At 40.7% G+C, this 22,297-nt stretch overlaps 2 protein-coding genes across 2 annotated transcripts in view; both read left to right on the top strand.

Annotated features, from left to right (window-relative positions):
• Window positions 1–839: 839 nt before the first annotated feature.
• LOC108795577 (vomeronasal type-2 receptor 26-like) lies at window positions 840–14,969 on the top strand. The gene is made up of 7 exons (XM_018566852.1): window positions 840–950; window positions 1,711–1,808; window positions 2,346–2,637; window positions 3,910–4,200; window positions 6,824–7,051; window positions 9,751–9,874; window positions 14,062–14,969. The coding sequence occupies exons 1-7, from the start codon at window positions 840–842 to the stop codon at window positions 14,967–14,969; spliced, it is 2,052 nt and encodes a 683-aa protein (XP_018422354.1).
• Window positions 14,970–15,398: 429 nt separating this feature from the next.
• Window positions 15,399–22,297, top strand: part of LOC108795576 (G-protein coupled receptor family C group 6 member A-like) — a 30,269-nt gene continuing 23,370 nt past the window's right edge. The window contains exon 1 of the mRNA XM_018566851.1: window positions 15,399–15,436. Coding sequence (XP_018422353.1) covers window positions 15,399–15,436 — 38 coding nt within the window. The remainder of the gene's footprint in view (window positions 15,437–22,297) is intronic.

Raw genomic sequence — 22,297 nt, 5'->3', positions numbered from 1 at the left:
GATTTTCAGGTAAGAAACTTTGCAACAAAATTATAATAAGTATTTTACGTATTTTCTTAACAAAACTGAATTTGGTGAGACATGGTGTAAAATACATTTTAGGTTTATATAGACTTTAACGTTGAAGGTTGAGTGTTTATATGAACTAGTCAACAGTATATAGCCAGCTGTAGTGCTGTTGGTTACTACTATATCAATTGTGAATGTTGATAAAAGCCATACATCATTTACTGCCATGGATTGCATATCATTAAAGGTCACAATTACTGATTTCAACAAAATACTTTGCAAATAAATGCCTGTTTCCTCGATAATCCTGGTCTGTGCACAAGCGCAGATGCTTAGTTTGGCAAATTCAACTAGGTTGGCGTTCTCAACAGAATTCTTGCCACCTACAGCTTCCTCCCCCCACCTCATCTGCCGTAGGCTAGGAGGAAGACTGCTGAGCTGCTATTCGCTGGCTGGACATTTTTGCACCGCGGGACCTGAAGGTAGGCTTCACCTCGGTACATGGAGGATACATCTTTGTACTCCTCCCACCACAAGCACCTGGAGAGGAAGAGGGCACCTGAATCAGAGCAGCTATGAGCACTGTATGTCCCTGTTCTTTCTGCCTTACACCGCTAATCTCAGCACTATACGTTACAATACTGACCTCTGTACTGCTGACCTCTGTAGGCCTGTGTAATGAGACGTCTGTACTGCTGACCTCATTGCATTACTGACCTCTTTACTGCTGACCTCTGTACTGTGCATCACACCGTTGACTTCTGTACTGTGCGTCACACAGCTGACCCCTGTACTCTGTACATTTCTGCAGCGGGGGACCTGAAGGGAGGATGAATGAAGCTTCTGGAGGCTTCATCTCGGTACATGGTGGCAACATCGCTGCACCCTCCCACCACCACCAGGAGATGAAGAGAGCACCTGATTCAGATCAACTGTGCACTGTAAGTCCCTGTTCTTTCTGCATTACACCGCTGACCTCTGCACTCCGCGTTACATTACTGACCTCTACACTCTGTGTTACATTACTGACCTCTGTACTGCTGACTTCTGTACTCTCCGACGCACTGCTGGCATCTGTACTCTGCATCTCACCACAGACCTGGTAAGCAGGGCAGAGGTTAGGTGGGACAACAGGTGGCGAGTAACTCTTAAGGCCTGGCTAGACTTAACATTTTAAGCCCAAATATACAGTGTATATATTTATATATATGAAAATATCTCAGGTTCCTTTATTTCTGTTGTGTTTGACAAGAGATACCAGTTTACCTTTTCAGTTGGGCTACCACAGCCTCATCAAGGGTTTTTTACGCTCTTTCTGTTGGATTAAAATCTCACATTGAGGTGTATAGAAGAGTACTGAAAAGTGGAGGAGGCTTATTTCAAAGGGGTAAGGAGAAATAGGAAAACATAAGAAAAGGTGTCAAAAAGGGTCAAGAGATTTAATGTATGCATAATTTTATATAATTCTGTTAAATATTTCAAGAAGGACTCTGGGCAGAATAAACTGTGACCCTTGCAGTGGGCTAACCCCGCTGTTTAATGACAAGCACAAAAAAGTGCTGGTTTTGGCCTAGGGTGTAAAATAACAAAGATATAATTACCTAATCTTTGGTTCCACCTGGCTGCTAAACCTGCCCCTGCAGCCTCCCCTCCCCTCTCTTCTGTAGTTTAAGGACATGTGAGTCATTACATCTACTACAGTGTATAAGATGTGAAGATGCAGAGGGAAATTCCACTGCTGGAGCTGAAGGGGAGATAGGCTGCAACCAGTTTAGCAACCAGGTGGAACCGAGGATCAGGTGAGTATAGCTTTGTTATTTTACACCCTATACCAAAATAAGCACCTAATCTTTGCAGAGCTGGGCCAGACCACTGCAGGGGACAAGTGTTATTCTGCCCGGAGTTCTTCTTTAATGATTTAACAAGAATTATATAAAATTACACATAAATTGAATCTCTTGACTCCTTTCCCATGTTTTCCCATTTCTCCTTATACCTTTTGAAATGTGCCTGTTGTTTTTAATAGCTAAAGCTGAAACATACAAACACAGGGGAGTGTGTCAGAAGAGTGACTCCTCCACTTCTCAGCCCTCTCTCTTCTATACAGCTCAATCTAAGGTTTCAATCAGACAGAGGGAGCCTAATGACAGGCAGCTTCTGCTATGCTCTCTCTTTAGGGAACCGATAATGCTTTGTGAATCCTTTGTTATAGGTGTAATTAACCAGACCTAGATTTATCTTGATGCAGATAGGGGGAATCTTGCCATAAATTGTTCCATAAGATCTAGAATTTAGATCTGGCCTGGCAAAACCAATTTTGATTTTTTTTTTTTTAGAGTTAACCACAGAGAATACAGACATCTCCTGGCTTTTATCTTTGCTATTGATGAGATAAACAGCAGTCCAGATATTCTGCCCAATGTGACTCTGGGATATCATGTGTATGATTCTTGTGGAAATGTGAATAAAGCCACAAAAGATGTTCTGCAGATCTTATCTGGACATTCCAAGACAGTTCCAAATTATTCCTGTATGGTGCGGGGTACAGTGGCTGGTTTCATCGGAGACCTCAAATCAGATACCACTCTCCAAATGGCTCAGCTTTTACATCTATATGGTTACACACAGGTAAGATTTTCAGACATTGAGCAGGGAATGTTTCAAGATTGTAAAATCAAAGCTCACATCTCATTACTGGTAACATATTTAGAGGACTTTTGTTAATTACAGGATCTCTCAGACAACAACACCAGTTAAATACATTAATACATTCTATAAAGTCACTGTCACTCAAATTATGTTTAAAAATGTTATACCCAAAAAGAAGTAAATGAATACCTGTGTTCCTTGTTGCCCATGCCAATGAAACCCATCTATGGTGATGAGTAATCCCCTGCTTTTTTTTCCAAGACAGATACTACTCTGAGTATTGATCTCCTGGATCTCATCACAGAGGTCAGTTGTTCCTCCTGCTGACCTTCACTCATTACAGGATACAGGAGAGACATATTGGTCACAGGAGGAACCACTAAGCACCCGGGAGAGTTAAGAGACTGACAGTCCTGGAAGAAAATTCAGCAGTGGAATTCTCAGCCTTCTAGTGGCTTTCAGTAGAGTGGGCAGCATGGGGGTAAAATATTATTTTCTTTCTTTACAGGTATGGCATTTTTTAAAGACAATACAACTGAGTGTCTTCACTTAATGCTTTAAAAGGAGGCAATTAGAAGAAATGTTGTAGACTTTGCTAGTTAGACTGTATGTACCTGGAGCAACCACCAATGCATTATTAATTTGGCCAAACATGGGCTATTTTAATGGGCAAAGGTGTGACAATTATAGGTCAGAGCTCACCAATAGTTCCCCCACACACGCATTCATATTGACCCATCACCATGATGGGCTCCCTCACTGGCTTATAGTAATGTTTAGGATTTAGGAAGAGGCTGGCAAGATTCAAAGCTAATCGAAAGTGTTGAAGCTTTACCTATCAGAATAATCTAGGATTTGTTTGTTTGCTGATAAATAAAAGTGATCAGGCAAAGGTTAGAAACAACATGTCAGATTATTTTCTGTTTTTCATATCCCATTGGGGAGATTTAATTTCGCTTATTGTCCTGAGGATACAACAAGATGTGAGAGAAACATTCAGCAAACAAAAAATCTACTTCCTGAAAGAAACCTGACAATGTGCATGTTCAGACAAATCTGTTTGTGTACCTGTTGCTGATTTGTCAATACTTCCTGTCTGGTGAAACTGTTGTCAGAAGGACAGGAAGTGAGGATAAATCTCTGTAACAGAACCCCAGAGAGCAGAAGTTCTAACCTTTCCTCACAAAATGAAAATCAGATTAAAAACTGATATACACTTTACTTTATAAACTGTTTTTTCTTTCTTTCTAGATTAGTTATGGAGCTAGAGATACTTTACTAAGTGACCGGAAGATGTTTCCAAACCTTTTCCGGACAGTTCCAGATAATGAGATGCAATATGTGGCGACAGTGAAGTTACTGAAAAGGTTGAAGTGGAACTGGGTTGGCATCATTACATCTGATGATGAATATGGAGAGAGGGAGATCCAACAACTCAGCAAACAGTTAACTAATCATGGAATTTGTATTGAATTTAAGATCATGGTATCTGTGAAGAATTATAGGAAAATACCTCTAGATCTTCTGACATCAACTACTGAAGTTCTTATTATTTGTGGCTCAATTAGCAGAACTTATTACACGTTTTTGATGTGTAGCGTTCCTTATCACAGTGATAAAACATTTATCGTTCCTGATTCTTGGTCAATGGATGAAGATTTTTTTTTTATCAGTAACTGCAGTTTGGTGTTTTCAAGTCCTGATTCCTCTATAGCGAGAATGGAGGAATATTTCAATAGCATTACCCTCTCAAGCCGCCTAGATGACCCAATGCAGGAGGATATTCTCATAACTCAATACCGCTGCTTTTCAAAAAATCCAGAGAAGAACTTTATGATTCCATTCACATTTTCCTATCCTGTTCGTAACTGCACTTTGGAGAGTATTAATTATGATTTAAGTAATCCTGATGACAGAACTCCCTATAGAGTGTTTCTTGCAGTCAACACATTGGCTCAAACTTTACATGAAATGTATCTCTCTTTACAAATAAAAGAAAGGGGGACTAAGGTGAGGTTAATCAGCCTAGTGCATAAGGTGAGTATATGCAATTCTATATACACTGTCCCATTCAAAGCAAAGTGTCTGTACAAAGGGGCCTCCCAACACTGATAAACTTACCTTGGCAGCAATTCATTTGATATGGTTCCTCTTCTGTTATTTAAACACTAAACATAAAAATACCATAATGTACAGCTTCACCTCCCTATATAAAACACTGTTGCTAAAATGTCACGCTCTAATATATAATCCCTTCCTTTGTTTGGCATTATACATTAGGGATGCACCGATACCAATACTAGTAGTGGTATCGGTGCTGATACCGAGTATTTGGCGAGTACTCATACTTGCCCAAATGCTCCGATACTTACCTCTGATTCCAGAACTTCCAGTTAGAGAGAGATCTCATTCTGATCGGCAGTGCTGAGGGAGCATGGAGTCGGGTTCATTTCCAATCAGGTGGCCGTGAGGTGGGTTATGGCACACCTCATGGCTTCCTGGTTGGCTAGGAAGTCGGATTCACTTGTTGGTAGACAGCCCGGCTTTCTAACCAATCAGAAAGCTGGGCGGCATGTCTCGACTCTCGCCCCAGCTTCCTGATTGGTCAGGAAGCCACTTTGCCCAGCAACAAGTGAAGCGGGGTCTCTAGGCAATCAGGAAGCTGGGAGGCGGTCATGATTTACCTAGGAAGCTGGCTTCACTTGTTGCTAGGCAGCCCGGCTTCCTGACCAATCAGAAAGCTGGACGGGTCCTCATGACATGCCGCCCGGCCTCCTGATGAGTCAGGAAGCCAGGCAGCCCCAGGCAGCCCCAGCAAGTAAAGCCAGTGTTCTTTAGCTAGAACACCAGTTTCACAGGCAATCAGGAAGTGACGGGTCATGATTCATCGCCCGACTTCCTGGTAATCAGGGCACATGGCACCCATACTCGGTATTGGCCAGTACCGAAAAAAAAAATATTGATACTTGTACTCGATACCGAGAAACCGGTATGGGTGCATTCCTATTATACATATACACTATATTTGCAAAAGTAGTGGGACACTCCTCCAAATCATTGGATTCAGGTGTTCCGTGAAATTCCCTTGCTATGTGAATTCAAGCGTGGTACCGTGAGAGGTTGCCACCTGTGCAATAAGTCCATCTGTGAAATTTCCTTGCTACTAAATATTCTATAGTCAACTGTTAGTGGCACTATAACAAAGTGGAATCAATTGGGAAGAACAGCAACTCAGCTGCAAAGTGGTAGGCCACATAAAATGACAGAGCGGGGTCAACGCGTGCTAAAGTGCAAAGTGCGCAGAAGAAGTCGCCAACTGTCTGCAGAGTCAATAGCTACAGACCTCCAAACTTCATGAGGCCTTCAGATTGGCACAACAGCAGTGCATAGAGAGCTTCATGGAATGGGTTTCGATGGCTGAGCAGCTGCACCCAAGCCGCACATCACCAAGTGCAATGCAAAGCATCAGATGCAGTGGTGTAAAGCACGCCGCCACTTGACTCTAGAGAAGTGGAGACGTGTTCTCTGGAGTGGTGAACAGAAACAGGAACCATACCGCACTCCTTACGGGGATTCCCACTTGATGAAGAAGGGTGCTCGAAATAACTGCGGATGGCACCGCCACACATGAACAATAGAAAAATGTCACCAGCACACTATAAGTAAAATATTTTATTGCCAATAGCTGTATCTCATTGGCAAGCGCTTTCGGGGCCTCACAGGGTCCCCTTCAATAGGCTTAAAGATAACAGTGAAGTGAAAGACATACAACAATATATACCTAGACATACCAATCAACTCAACTCCCATCCACCTAGGGCGTCAGAGTTGAATTTCCGATTCGTCGTTTTTTTGGACGAACTTTCGTTTTTTGGACAAAATTTAATTGCTGCAAAGTGACATTTGAGAACAAAAATACTTTTTTTTCCCTTTTAATGTCACTTTGCTAACTTTTACGAACAAACAAAATGAAAACTAAACAAAATTCCGTACGGATTTCCGCTAACGAATTTTATCCGAATCCGAATTCCGAAATGAATTGACTTTCGGACCCGAATTCCGAAAAACGAAATAAAGCAAAATTCAAATCAAAATGAAATGAAACTAAACTATTTTTTTGCTGGTGCACATGTCTAATTTATTTAATGGTTGTGTTTTTTTTAAGGTATCCCGCTATGTATCTTCAGTTCACTACATGGATCCAAATAACAAGGAAATATATTTTAAAGAAAAGGGAGATCTGCCCAGCCCACTGGAAATTGTAAACTGGATAACACAAGTTGAAGACAAAAATACCACGCATTGGAGACATGTGGGCCACTTTGATGGATCTCTTCCAGAAAATCAGCAACTTACTCTCACACCACAACTGATATCATGGAAACGTGACCAGGTGACAGAAATTAAAGGGAAACATATGTAGGCGGTCATTGGCGGCTCTTGCTCCCTTATAAAATTGCAGGTCAATGGCTGTCATGTTCATCCAAGGATCTAATGCTTCCAGAATGATTGACATAAAAAATATGTAGATCTGGAATTCTGATATTCCTCTGACTTCACAACGGAGATCTTTTTTTGGGGTTAGTTATAAAGAAAGTGTTGACGTCAAAGACAAAAAAATAACTAGCAGTGGAAGCCTACATATTTCTCCTGCTACAGGTTTCCCTATTTCTAGAACCTATTACTTAACCACTTGAAGACCATGGGGTCTGTTCACGAAGCAGCCGAAGGATCTAGCCATAGCTTCGGCCCCAGGATCCCTTCTGTTCAGTAGAACTGAGGGGCTGCTGTACGGGCTATTCACTATAGCCCGTACAGCTCCCAAATTTGGCCGAGCGGCTCAGTCGAGCTGTATGCATTTGCCTCGGCTCAGCTGAGCCACACTGAAAGCCGAAGCTGTTACGGCTGTCCCCGGCCACTTGCAGAGAGATCAGCGCCCCTGGTTACCAGCTAACCAGGGACACTGATCTCCAGACAGCAAACTCTCCCAGGCACTCTGGGAGTCCCCCCTCCCGGCCGCCCAGGAGAGAAACACTGATTTTTCTTTTTTTTTCTTTATTCTGACACGGAGCCGTGTCAGAATAGAAAAAAAAATGTTTGACCATAGGAATGCATTGCTAGATTCCTATTGGCTATTTCAATTTGCAATAGCCAATTGCAAACTAGCATTGCACCCGCCCTCTGCTGCAGTTCTCCATCAAGTCCACCACTTGAGGGCGGGTGCAATGCTGGTTTGCTATTTATTCTGACGGCTCCGTGTCAGAATAAAGAAAAAAAAAGAAAAACCAGTTTTTCTCTCCTTGGCGGCCGGGAGCAGGAGACTCCCGGAGCGCCCGGGAGAGTTTTTTTTTTCTTTTTTTTTACGGCAGCAGAACCGCCAGCCAATAGAAAACAGTTGGGCGGAGCTAGCTGTCACTGCTAGCTTCGCACAATCGTTTTCTATTTATTTTTTTCTACTTTTTAAACAATTTTTCTGCTCTGTCCCACAGAGGGACCGAGTAGAACAGCCGAGCCGAATGCGCTCAGCGGCATTCGGCCATTCACTCACTGCTGTTCGGCATCTACAAGAATAGACCGAACAGCAGCGAGTAGCCTACCGGTGGCTGGATCGGCTGAGTCGAACTCCTTCTGCACTTCAGGTCGGCCAAACATGCTGAGCATGTTCAGCCGACCCGAAGCCACCCGATGTACGGCTGATTTCACCTGTACCAGCCTGAAGTGAATAGTCGAACAGCGTTCGGCTCACTTCGCTTTAGGTCGGTCATTCACTCGGCTGCCTACGGCAGCTGAGTGAATAGACCCCCAGGTGTTTACACCCTCTTCCGGGCCAGGCCATTTTTCAGCATTAAGCACTGGAGTACTTTGACTGACATTTATTGCGTGATGAAACGCTGCACTGAAATTATTTTCATACCATTGTTTTCAGGACAGATAGAGCTTTCTTTTGGGGGTATATAATCACCACCGGGGTTTTATTTTTGACTATGTTAAGGAACAATTACTGACAATTTTGAAAAAATGTTTTACATTATGTTATAATACAATTAACATTACCCAATTTTTGGTAAAATATAAACTATAGGGTTATGCCGGGTAAATAGACGTCAAGGTTTAAAAATTGCACACACCCGTGAAATCGCAAAAAACTACCATACCCAAAATTGACCATAGGCGAAGCTTTAAAAGCTTTTACCCCTCATCAGTTTAGGGTTATCAGTGATTAAGGGCCCTACAATTAGTGCTCTCACTGCAAAGTTTGCATATATAGGGGTCTATTCAATTAACTGCCGAAGGATCTAGCCGTACCTTCAGCTGATCCTTTGGCTAGCTTCGGCCCCAGGACCCCTTCGGTTCAGTAGAACCAAAGGGCTGCTGTAAGGGCTATTCACTATAGCCCGTACAGCTCCCGAAGATGGCCGAGCGGCTCAGACGAGGTAAAAGCCAAAGCTGGTCGAACAGCCGGCCATTGGCCAGCCGACAGCCTGCTAATGACAGTTGGGCGGAGCCAGCCATCACCTCACGGCTGGCTCCGGCCACTTGCAGAGACAGATCAGCGTCCCCTGGTTACAAGGTAACCAGGGAACGCTGATCTACCATTACTCTCCCGGACGCTCAGGGAGTCTCCCGCTATTAGATAGCGGCTACCGGCCGCCTGGGAGTGAAACACTTTTTTCCCAGAAAGGTTTATTCTGCTCGATCGAGCAGAGTAAACCTTTACTTGCGATCTGCAAAAAAAAGCCAGCATAGGAATGCATAGCTAGATTCCTATTGGATATTTCACTTTGCAATAGCCAATAGCAAACTAGCTATTGAACCCGCCCTCTGCTGCGGTCAATCACCAGAGGGGGATTTGTGAGGCTTCAGTTTTCCCTGTGACATATATATGCAATAAGCCAGGAAGTGAGGTCATTATTGGGTTTGAGATCATGTTCTATAATGAGCCAGGGTAGATAGGAAGAAGGGCAAAACCACTTAGGGAAAACCATACCTCCTAGGTGTTTATGTTTCCATAAGTCCTTTTTAATTTTAATAGGTTTTTGTCTAGTTTACTAAATGGTGTTTGTAAAGATTTATATTATTTTTGTATCTTAGGCCCCAAAAGGACGATGTTCTGCAGAATGTCTTCCAGGGTTTAGAAAAGCTCTAAGGGAAGGGTTTCACGTATGTTGTTATGACTGTGCTCCGTGTTCAGAGGGAGAAATATCAACACATTCCGGTAATTTTAATGTTTCTTTAAACCTTAAAGGGAATGTATTGTAGTTTAAAATGTTTAAAATAAATAAGAAGTTCTCTTTTTTCCTAGTATGACCAGTGATAATATTAAAGTTGGCAGGGCTAGTCACAAAAGGGTGAAGAGTTTGGTGAAGGCAGGAGAAGTGAACAGTCTAGGTCAAAGGAGCTGAACTGGAAAGTGAGTTGATTTGTATAATTTTTCCAAATCAGCTATCATGTCCTAGATTGTTCTCTTCTCCTGCCTTCTCCAAACTCTTCACTCTTTTGTGAATAGCTCTAAAAGTGTTGCAATAGATATGAATTGCTAATTTTATTCTGCAGCTTCCCCATATTATATTGACACCTATATAATGTTTATGGTACAAAGCATGGCGAATGTATTAACAAATTTAAAAAAATGCATTTAAATAGGTTTATTTTTTCTGCTCACATCACAATAATGGGAATATTTATAATGCAGTAAATGTGACATTTATCAAACACTCCTAGGTGGTTATTTATTCTCTGTGTTTTAAAACACATTATCTATAATAATAACTTGCAATGAATGTTTTGTGGATGTCAAAATTAATAAATATTCCATCACTGGCAAGTCTCAGCAGCCTAACATGTGGTCATGGGCTAAGCATAAATGGACTGAGGGACATTTCAGGTACATCCTAGATCACTAAACACTTGAAGCTGATGGCAAAACAAACCTGATCCTGAAGTGTTGCATGAGCTTTTCAGTTATGGGATTGGCTATTGCAGTGATCACATGATCTGGGACTTGTCCTACCAGCTTTCAATTTTACTCCATGACTGGGAGGAGTCAGTGACATCATGGTTACCATGCTGTAGGTGCATGATTGAACATGCTCCTGATACTGAACAGTGACACATATATGTGACAGCATGGCATATGTGTACAGTGCAAATGGATTAAGGAGACATTGGCATGTCATGTAGGCCAGTTCCTTTCAAGAGAAGAGGTAGTATATGCACATGTCTGGTGGCTAATGAATCATACCTCCCCTCTGTTCCAGCACTGCAGCCTCTATCAGTCTCCTAGGCATTGGACACTTTCAGGAATGTTGGATGCCTTTTTCGCAAACGGCATGCTGGTACCTCTCTCCAATGCCTATGTCACTGTTAGATCAAGTAGAACATAAGGGTTTGAGGATGAAACAGTAGTGTGTGGTGAGAGACTCATCCATGTGACATTCCTGAAAGTGTTCAACTTCAAAGGCTGAAGGAGGCTGCAGTGCTTGAATAGAGGGAAGTTAGGCATCATTGGTCACTGGAGAGGGGAGTATCCTTAATCTTCTCTTGTAGGGAACTGGTCTTTTTATTTGCAGAGATGTGACAATGTCTTAACTGGTCAATGTTATATAGTCTTCTATGTAGCCATTTTGCGCTGTAAAGCTTTCTCGCACAGGGCGCCTAAAGGCCTAAGGCTGGCCCTGAATGTATCCCTATGGTATTTCTGGCCTCTGTTTACACCAGCTCAGTCCGTTCTAGACCAGACCTGAAAAATACTGCATGTTTCATTTTGTCTGGTCTGGAATGCACTGGTACTGCAGGAAGGTTTACACCATTTACTGGTACAGATCTGATCCAGAAAATGGTGTGAATCTGCCCTAAATCAGAACATCTTAGAGTGATAAAATGATTCACATGTTAAAGAGGGAATAGAGCTCCCTGGAGAGAAGCCGCCCACAGGACGAGCTGTGACGGCCGCACGGCGCCCTTGTTGCCATGCCCGGATACATTAGGATGCCTTTTGGGTCCAGGAAACCATCTGGTCTGATCTGAAGATGATCTGGATGTGGTGTGAATGGGCCCAAAAGGTTGTTTGATGCAATCATCACAACAGTGATTCATCTCTGATCACATGACTTAGTCCAAGGTTTTATCCAAAGCAATTTTTATTTTATTTTTAGCCTCTTGTACAAACCCATGGTGTTTTTGGAAATCATTTGCAATGTATTCAATGTTTATTTAAAAACACAAATTCTATTTTAAAAAAAAAAAACGACCACCACAATAAAACTGACCCAAAACAACTATAACTTCCCTTTCAAATTCAATGTTTCATTAAAAAAATGTATGTTGTCATTGGGTTTAATCCAAATATATTTTGATATTATTGTAAAAGTTAATAGGATAATTAACATATTTCTAAATTATGGATATCGATTATTTCAGAAATAATTCAGGTTATGCCTATGACAGTCCAGCTAAAAGCTAGATGGTCCAGTTTCCGGTTGGATGAGGTGTGTCCTTCCTCTGTGACTCTATAAGTTGTCTGTGTGATCTGATCTACTTCATAATAGCATTTTTTATGTGACAGTGTAGAATGGATAGTCCAAGCTTTTAATGCTTCTCTGTCTGGCTGCACACACACACATGCAGGGCCAGAGGTTCGCAATTTGCAATAGCCAATAGTAAACTAGCATTGTACCCGCCCTCTGCTGCAGTTCCCCATCAGGTCCATCAGCAGAGGGCGGGCACAATGCTAGTTTATTATTGGCTATTGCAAATTGAAATAGCCAATAGTAATGTCCCAATGCTTTTCAATGGTAAAATTCTTTTTTTTTTCTATTCTGTCATCGCTCTAAACCTATATGGCTAAATAAAACTGTAAAACAACACATCAAGGACAATGACTCGTTCAATGACTTTCTCAAAAAGGTTGAATTAATATCACGGTTTAAATTTAAGTTTTCTGTGTTGTTTTACTACATCGCTAGCCAGAGGTTCGCATGTTTGAGATATACATGCCGAACCAATGAGGTTGATCACTGGCACTAATTCTGAAGGTTCCAGTGTTCATTTTTAATTTTCTTACTATGTTTGTGTGTTGAACCTTCTAGTCATATGTAAATAATCCACTTGCATCAATTTTTTCACACGGATTGTCGTAATTTTACACAGATTTGTTTAGTTGGTTCACATAGACCGAGCGCAACATATTTGCATTTCATCTGTGCCACTTTTTAGATCATTGCTTCGGCCACACCTGGAGTACGCGGTTCAGTTTTGGTCACCAGTACTAAGAAAAGATGTCCTTGAGCTGGAGAGAGTCCAGCGGAGGGCAACCAAACTTATTAGGGGAATGGAGGACCAGAGCTATGAGAAGAGGCTAATGAATTCAAACATGTTCACGTTGGAAGTAAGGAGATTAAGGGGGGACATGATTTTCATGTACAAGATGTTCAATGGTAGCAGCAACATCAGTGACAAACTCTTTAAGATAACCTCCATTACAAAGACTAGAGGCCACCACCTAAAATTAGTGGAAAAAAAGTTCCAGCACAAGGGGCGAAGGGGGTTCTTCACAGTAAGAGCGGTAAGGGTCTGGAACTCACTGCCACAGGCAGTGATTTCAGCTAAGAGTGTGGAATTGTTCAAGGAACTTTTGGACAATTTCCTAAGGGACCGTAATATACAGGGGTACGGGTACTACTAAGAATGAGATGATATAGGAACCTATATAGGTTGGACTTGATGGACTGATGTCTTTATTCAACCTCAAATACTATGTAACTATGTAATTTAGAGGTGCCACACTATGTACCAAGCTACAGTAAACACATCAATAATGCAGTGAACGAATTAATCAGTATAAACAATCAATATCTGTGTATATATTCCACTCTCCACTTCATTAAATGATATCAAAGTCCTTTGCAACAATGAAGTAACAGGATATCACCACTCTTGTGTTTACTGTATATTTGTGAACTTCTTCAATCCACCACTCCACACGTGACCCTTTCCCCAAACAGGCTGCTCACCTTTCCCTTAGATCTCTCTTTCAAAATCATCAGGCACTGTAACCTCCCTGGCGGTATGATTATTCAGGATTTTAGCATCCCAAAGCAGTACATTGTTTTTCATGGAAATTTGTTGTTTTATATTGTAAGCCCTAGAGCACTAGCAATGCTAAATTTCTAGTAGACACTCCGATGAAGGTGGCAGGGGCTACACACATACAGTATGTTTGTGTTTCGAGTTTTCATGCCCACTGACAATTGCAGTGATGAATCATAGAGGTATTGTCAAGATAACTGATGCATACCAACATTGGTAAACCAGGTCTAGGCTTCTAAGCTTCAACTAACTCTGTTTGGGTGTCAGCATTCATTGTACATTATGCACATTTCTCAATATATTTTTCTTCCACAGATAGTGAAATCTGCCAGATGTGTCCTGAAGATCAATGGCCTAATGAGGCTAAAAATATTTGTGTTGACAAACTTTATGAGTATTTGTCATATGAGAAGGACATAATGGTTGCATTTTTTTCTGCATCTTCAGTCATATTTTCTGCTGCATCTCTCTGTATACTTGGAATATTTTTTTGGTTTCGGAGCACTCCCATAGTCAGAGCCAATAACAGGAACCTCAGCTTCATTCTGCTCTTCTCTCTCATGCTGAGTTTCCTTTCTGTTTTCTTGTTCCTTGGACACCCGGTGGATGTAACTTGTATGCTGCAACAAGTCTTCTTTGGAATTGTCTTCACAATCTCCCTGTCTTCTATCCTAGCCAAAACCATCATGGTTTTTATTGCTTTTAAAGCCACCAGACCTGGAAGCTCCTGTAGGAAATGGGTGGGAGTCAAACTTCCTAATACAGTCCTGTTGTTCGGCTCATTAATTCAGGTTATGATTGGTGTTTTCTGGTTGTCCATCTCTCCACCATTTCAAGAGTATGACATGCACTCTTCTCCTGGGAAGATCATGATTCAGTGTAATGAAGGGTCAGTTATCGGGTTCTATTCTGTGTTGGGTTATATGGGGCTTCTGGCAGCTGTGAGTTTTGTTCTGGCTTTCATGGTGAGGACATTACCAGACAGTTTTAATGAGGCCAAGTACATCACCTTCAGCATGCTGGTCTTCTGCAGTGTCTGGATTGCCATGATCCCGGCTTATCTGAGTACCAGAGGAAAGTATACAGTGGCTGTGGAGATATTCGCTATACTGACCTCCAGTGCTGGAATATTAGCCTGTATATTTTTTCCAAAATTGTATATTCTACTTTTTAAACCTGAGCTGAACACAAGAAAATCCATGCTGGCAGGAAGAATGATATAAAATATTCTAATTTTAATACATTTACATAAAATAACACATGATTATAGTCTTGTATTGTTAGTAGTCTTGGTAACTGAACCTTTTTTGTCTATATATTAGCCTAGAAATTGAATTGATTGAATTTATTAAATGAAAAGTCACTTTAAAGCAAAGTGTACTTACCCTTTTACCTTTTGACCCTCAACATAGCCTAACCTCCTATCCCTTATATGCATACTTACATCAATCCAACGGCAGTGGATCCGCTTTTCATTTATAGTCAGCGGGGCTAGTCTTCATTGGTCCTGGCAATGCTAACATATTAGTGCCGCATAGCAATCCATAAACATTTTCTAGGGGCTGTTGCCTAAGGCCGCAGGCAGTCTTATAAAAGTCTATAGAGTTGTATTGTGCTGGTATGGCCAGGACATTGAAGATCTGCAGTTCAGGATGTACCAATACAGTGAATCCCCAGCCATTGTCTTAAGGTAACTATGCATTTTTAGAGGAGGAAAATGTATTAGGATAGGTCAGGGGGAAGGGGAACAATTATAAATTCAATTTGATTTAACCGCTTGCTGTACAGAGCAATTTCTTACTGTTTGCACACACATGATACAATCTGAATTTTTGGCTAGAAAACAGCTTAAACTCCCAACAATTATATATTTTCTGAAAGCAGAGGCCCTGTAGAATACAAAAATGCAGTTTCAATGTTTTACTTTGCACAGTAACCCAAAAATGGCCATATGGGATGCTTTACCACTCATCAATTAAGTGTTAACAGTGATTGATGTCCCTAAAATTATTGCCTTCACTAAAATGTTTGCAATGATATGTAACAAGTGCGGCGTAATAGGCGCAATCATTGTTTTTGCATGTAGGCGCACTTATAGCATTTTTGCGCATCTATGTGGGGACTTAAAAAAAAATGTGTGAGGTTTTTTCTTTTTTTTAAAGTATTCAACGTTTTATTAAACAGTCACAAACAAAAGTAACCATACAAATTCATATATACAATATAAACATTACATATTCCATGTACATAGCATCGATCATCAATGCATTAATAGATTCTCTTTTCTCATCCTTTCTCTCCTCCCCTTCTTATTTGACCTGCATCAATATACAACCTATTTTACAGCAACAGAATCCAGCACCGAAAATTGTATTTTAAAATCCCCCTAAAATAAATTACTCACATCCCAGTAAAAAAAAAAAAAAAGGAAAAACACCCCAGGTGAGTACCCATTATTGTACATGTCCAGTAGGCAATTTACTTACATTTTCTCCTCATAATTATGCCTGTGTGTGCTCTCTCCGGGAGCCACTAGAACCCTCCACATTTTATTTTCTCAAACATTGGTTACTTTTACCTTATTATTCCCTATTGATATTTTTAGTCTCAGGATTAATAATTATCTCTAGTAAGTAACCATGGAGACCAGGTTGCATAAAATCTATCATCTCTATCACAGAGTTGAGCTGTTAACTCCTCCATATACATCAACCGATCCAATTCCATCTTCCATTCGCCCACACTAGGAACCACATCCGTTTTCCATGACTGCCCTTGCAGCTATTAAGAAAAAAACTTAATAACAGATGCAAACAAGCCAGGGAACATAGACAATAGAGCCACCTGTGGAGTTCGGGGGGGGGGTTTTTTTTCTCAATTGAAAATACACTAACCAGCTTCCAGGCACTCTTTCATTGTCCCCAACCAAAGAGGAAAGTGGAAGGGTCTCAGTAGGAGAAAGAGTCTAAATAATAGGTGAGATTGCGCCTGGAGTCCATTGAAACACCTTTGAACAAGCAAGACCATGTGAAAAACGCGGTTTTCCCAAGATTGGAGTCAAGACAAGATATTCTCAGTTTTAACAAGAAAGTCCCATATCTTAAGAAAATAAATGAGATGAAATGGCAACATTACTGTTTGCTTGCGATCCAAGGGATCTATACAAGGATAAGATCGCAATGAGGCAGATACTATGGCTTCCTTTAAGGTAGTCCATTGTTTATTATTTGAACTATGAATATAATCCATAATCCTTGTTAGATGTGAAGCCATATAGTAATATTCCAGATGTGGGATGCCCATCCCCCTTTACATTTAGGGTGAGTAAGAATATCATAACTTATCCGTGCCGAGGAACCTTTCCATATATATTTAGTTACATGAGTCTTCATAGTGCGAAAAAAAAGACCTAGGTACTACAATCAGAACTGTCTGAAAAATATACAGTAATAGAGGGAGGATGTCCATTTGAAAAAGGGACACCCTACCAAACCAAGAATGGGATTTTAAAGTCCACTCCTTAAACTTGGAGTGCACTAATGAGAGTAAAGGTATATAATTAAGACCATATAATCTGTCTAAATTTCTCGGTAATGATATACCCAAATATTTCAATGAGTCCGTCTTCCAACTAAAAGGGAATTCCTCCTTTAAATGCATCACTTCTGTATCTAATAGAGTAATATTCAAGGCCTGTCTTGTAATCATTGACCTTAAAGTTACTATAGGGAAATGAATACACACAACTTTTGTAACAAAGCAGGAAATGCTTGTCGTGGATTTGATATATAAAACAATAAGTCATCTGCATAAAGACTCATTTTATTTTTCTCCCAACCAATACTAAGACCCCGGATCTATGAGTTATTTCTAACAGATGCTGCTAGATGTTCCATGGCCAATATATAAAGGTAGGGAGATAAAGGGCAGCCTTGTCTCGTGCCGTTATGAATACTTACAGGCTCAGACAAAATTCCACTCACTTTTAACCGGGCTGTTGGATTATCATATAAGGCCATGATTTTAGCCAAAGTATCTGGAGTTATACCTATGTAGACCAACACCTCTCTGAGGAATGGACTAAATAGCTATAGCAACCTAATTGATCAAAAAAAATATTTTTTGTGTGTAAATTGTATTTATTTTGTGACTATTTTTAAAAAAACTTTTTCTCACTCAACTTTATTATTATTACATAGGAGGATAACAATTCCCCTATGTGATATAACAGTACAGTGACAGGTCCTCTTTATGGAGACATCAGGGGTCTCTAAGACCCCTAATGTCACCTAGGGACCTCAAGAGAAACTGATGAGGCAGAGATCTGCTTCACCAGCTTCTCTCTGGCTTCTGTATCCAGAGAGTGACAGCTTAATGCAGGAAGTGATGTATTAAACATCACTTTCTGCATTCAGAGAACGGGGAGGAGAGCGGAGGGAAATTGTGTACTGATCTTCCTTCATTCTCTGTGCACAGAGCCACATGGAGCCACAATGTCGGTCCCAGATAGGATGCCTGGGATCGCGAGGACGGTGAAGAGAGGTAAGGAGAGATAACACCACCAGTTCAGCTTGGCCCTATTACTGGAAAACCTCATGCATATAATATGGCACATTACTAGTTTTGCTATTTCTTTGTGCTTAGAAACATTTACATTTTTTTTAGACACGTAATTAAGCATGCTTAAATGTTTCAAAATAAAAAAGTTCAGCTCTCTGTGTCATAAAAAAATAATTCCAACCCAGCATCCCGACATGAAACCCCCAGTCCAATTAACCAAAAGATATTACAGGGCATCTAGGTTTTTGCCATAAAACAGATTTGTGTTGGCTTATTTTAACATTGTGGTGATCCTTGTACAATAAAATGTGCAGATATGTAAGTCAAGGATCATCAATGTTGTCATCAGTTCTTTATGAATATCACCGATCACTGAACCCAGAAGTGATGTCACTTCTGGTGTCACTGTTTACATTCTCCAGCTCCTGTAGCCAGGAGAAGAAGCAGGTGAAGCAGATTGCTGCTTCATTAGCTTCTTTGGGGTCCTAGGTGAGATTAGGGGTCTGACAGACCGCTGATGTCTCCATTAAAAGGACCTGTCACATCATATTTGCTATTACATAGGTGGCTTGTTGGCCCCCTATGTGATAGCAATAAAGTTAGGTGTATAAACAAATAAAAAAAATTAAGTCACATATACATACATATAAAAAATGTAAAAAAAGGTTTTAAGTCCTCCGCCCTCTTGTGCATGCACATACAAGTGCAAACATGCGTTGTGTGCTCTTATGTGCAAAAACGAAAATTGCACCACACCTGTTACATATCGCTGTGAACATCGCAGTGAGAGCAATTATTCTAGGGCTATCAATCACTGTTGACACTAAACTTATGAGCAGTAAAAGCTTTTACTGGATATTGTAGTTTTTTACGGTTTCACAGGCGAACACAATTTTAACGCTTGACATGTTTGGTATCTATTTACACGAAGTGACCCCATCTTCTATATTTTAAAAAAAAATTGGGTATTATATTCTCTGTCCACTCAATTTCAGTGTAGTGTATTTTATCCTGAAAATACTAATTTGATAAACGTTTGTGCAATTACTGTGGAACATAAACTGCAACCAGCATTTTTTTTATTCTGCAGGGCCTCTGCTTTCAGAAAACATATAATTGTTTGGGGAATTTAAGCTGTTTTGTAGCCAAATATTTAAATGTTATTTAAATGTTACCATGTGTGTGCAAATATTAAGAAATTGCTCCGGTCAGCAAGTGCTTAAACCTGATACCTTTGGCTACTGACTTTGGCTTGATCACTGACAATGCTTCTGCCTGCTCCTAAACTGTTACACAATAAGAGACTCGGGGGTTGAACAGACTTCCAGCACCTAGAGATAGCCACTCTAGCTGCTAACAATGATTGGCACAAAATTCCATTCTTGGAGAGGGAACCTGCAATCATAGACAGGAGGGCCACCTTGGGAGACGGACATATACTGGAGATGGTCATTTTATGATAGCAGATGAGAACTGAGGAATATAACTTAGCAACTATAGGGCAACTCCACCATATATGCAGATAGGTCCCTACTTCCTTAGAACATCACCAACAGCAATTTTACATGGATGGATACATCATATGGAGATCCTGAGGTGTCCGGTATCAGAGAGAAACATTCTTGTCATTTTTTTGCCCTCATATAAGAAGACATGGATAATTTGTGAGTTTAAATATAACACTTTAACATTAAAATATGGGCACAGGGGGTGTCCTATTACATTTTATAAATTAGGGAATAGATGGTTATTATTTGTAGGATCGGTGTGTTGTTAAATTTTGTAAAAATTAAATTTTGTAAAAACAAGGGGGTCTTTGTATTTTCACATAATGGGGAATGCTTTTTTTTTCCAAACATTTTTTATTGCATTTCCATACGAAGTATCAGTAATACAAAGCATGACAACATCAGAGTGTGAGAATACACATTACATAGCTAACAGCCGAGCCGAATGCTGCTTAGCGGCATTCGGCTATTCACTCCCTGCTGGTCGGCATCTTTAAGAATAGCCCGAACAGCAGTGAGAAGCCTGCCGGAGGTTCGGCTCAGCCGATCTAGATGTTGGATCGGCTGAGTCGAACTCCTTCTGCACTTCGGGTCAGCCGAACCTGCTGACCATGTTCGGCCGACCCGAAGCCACTCGAAGCAAGCCGATGTACGGCTGATTTCAGCCGATGTACGGCTGAAATCAGCCGTACCAGCCTGAAGTGAATAGCTGAACAGTGTTCGGCTCACTTCAGATCGGTCATTCACTCGGCTGCCCTCGGCAGCTTCGTGAATAGACCCCATAGTTTCTTGTCATAGTATACCGATCACATGAAATCACTTCTAATGCTGACTAGGTCGTTGAAATAAATGTAGTGTATAGAATAAGCAAAAAAGGCAGAAAAAAAAACAAATACAAGCACAAAAACAAAAACAGAAATGTAATCCCATCCATGTCGAGATTGTGGCGATGCCTAAGATATGCGTGGGTAAAGCACCCCGTAATCAATCAATCTGGGCTATTATACGACCAGGTTAAATCAGGTAAATCAGGTAACACTGGGGCAATGCCTTCGGTAAAATGAGGTAGGCCTCCACACCTTTGTGATCTTCTCTAGAATGATAGATCTAGGGTCCGCCCCCTCCTTCTACAGACCACATGTGGGTCAATAGTATAAGTAAAAACTACTATGGAGAGTAACTACCAAGATGAGAAAACTCTCCTAGTTCCCAGTAATTCAACACAAATTTCTTAGGTTTTGCATTAGACAGTATGTAGAAAATTGAAAGGGAGATAAGATAGTTTTCTGGGTTGAAAGCTGGAAGGCAAATTCAATGAATGGGAGCCACCGCTTGAAAAAGGTCTTCATTATGTTATTCTCTTCCAGATGTAGTTCCTCATTTAGTTTGTCTAGATGAAATAGCTTTACTAGGTCGTCCCTCAACCTGTGCAGTGGGGGGGTGTGGTGAAAGCCACTCTCTCATAATGCTTCTCTTGGCGGCCAAGAAGGCGGTGCCGACCCATTGCTTACTGTATCTACCCATTGAGACAGAGGATGTTGCCTGATCATCCCAATAGTTAAACAGGAGCAATAGTGGATCTAACGGTATTTTCTGCGGGAATGCTTTTTCACTATATACAGTGGGGGGAATTTATCAAAACTGGAGTAGACAAAATATGGAGCAGTTTTGCACTGCAACAAAACAGCTTTTCTCTCTCATTTTCAAAGGAGGAGGAGGGAAAGGACAGCATCTATTCAATATGTCCTTTTGAGACCATCACATGCATCGGTCTCTCTATATGGTGTTAATGAAAGGAACATGCCAGAAAGGCATTCTGCAAACAAATCAATAGTGGGTGGTGCCCCCCATCCTCTGTCCTCCTTTCCCACTGTCCCTGCCTTGAATTGAATAGAGTGGAGGCAGATGGGACATTTGTCCTTCATTTGTACTCAGGATTCTTGATTGTTCTGCCTTAGGGACAGATTGGTTACCTCGGGTCCCCTGAAGAAGCACTTAGGCAAAACGCTTTGGGACTAATCACCTTGAATATACAAGCCTTGAAAACAGTTGACATGATCAAACATACAAGAATCTTCGAAGAGTAATAATGGACAATACTAGATTCTGTATATTGGTATTTGTATATAATTTGGCTGCATAAGAAGGAATGGTACATTGTGTTTCCTCTCTGGGTTTTAACTTTTATATGAATTAGTACTATGTTCTAATCAGGGTACATATGGATTAATACATTATATGTTTTTTATCCTAAAAACCTTCCAATGGTATGTGCCTCTTTAAATCCCATTTCCTCTTTTTTTTGTATACCTAAATCATTTTCAAATCTGAAGAGAGATGCTGATTGGTTGCCATGGTCAACAGCTCCAGATTCTCTCTGCTCCAGCTTTGATAAATCCCCCCAGTATATTTAATGCTTTAAATGTTATATTCACTGAAGTCTCTCGATGATATTGTATTATATTGAGAAGGTACTTATGTAT

Source organism: Nanorana parkeri, unplaced genomic scaffold (genome assembly GCF_000935625.1).
Source record: "Nanorana parkeri isolate BGI_ZX_2015 unplaced genomic scaffold, ASM93562v1 scaffold983, whole genome shotgun sequence".
Taxonomy (NCBI): Eukaryota; Metazoa; Chordata; class Amphibia; order Anura; family Dicroglossidae; genus Nanorana; species Nanorana parkeri.
This window is presented reverse-complemented; position numbering and strand designations above follow the sequence as displayed.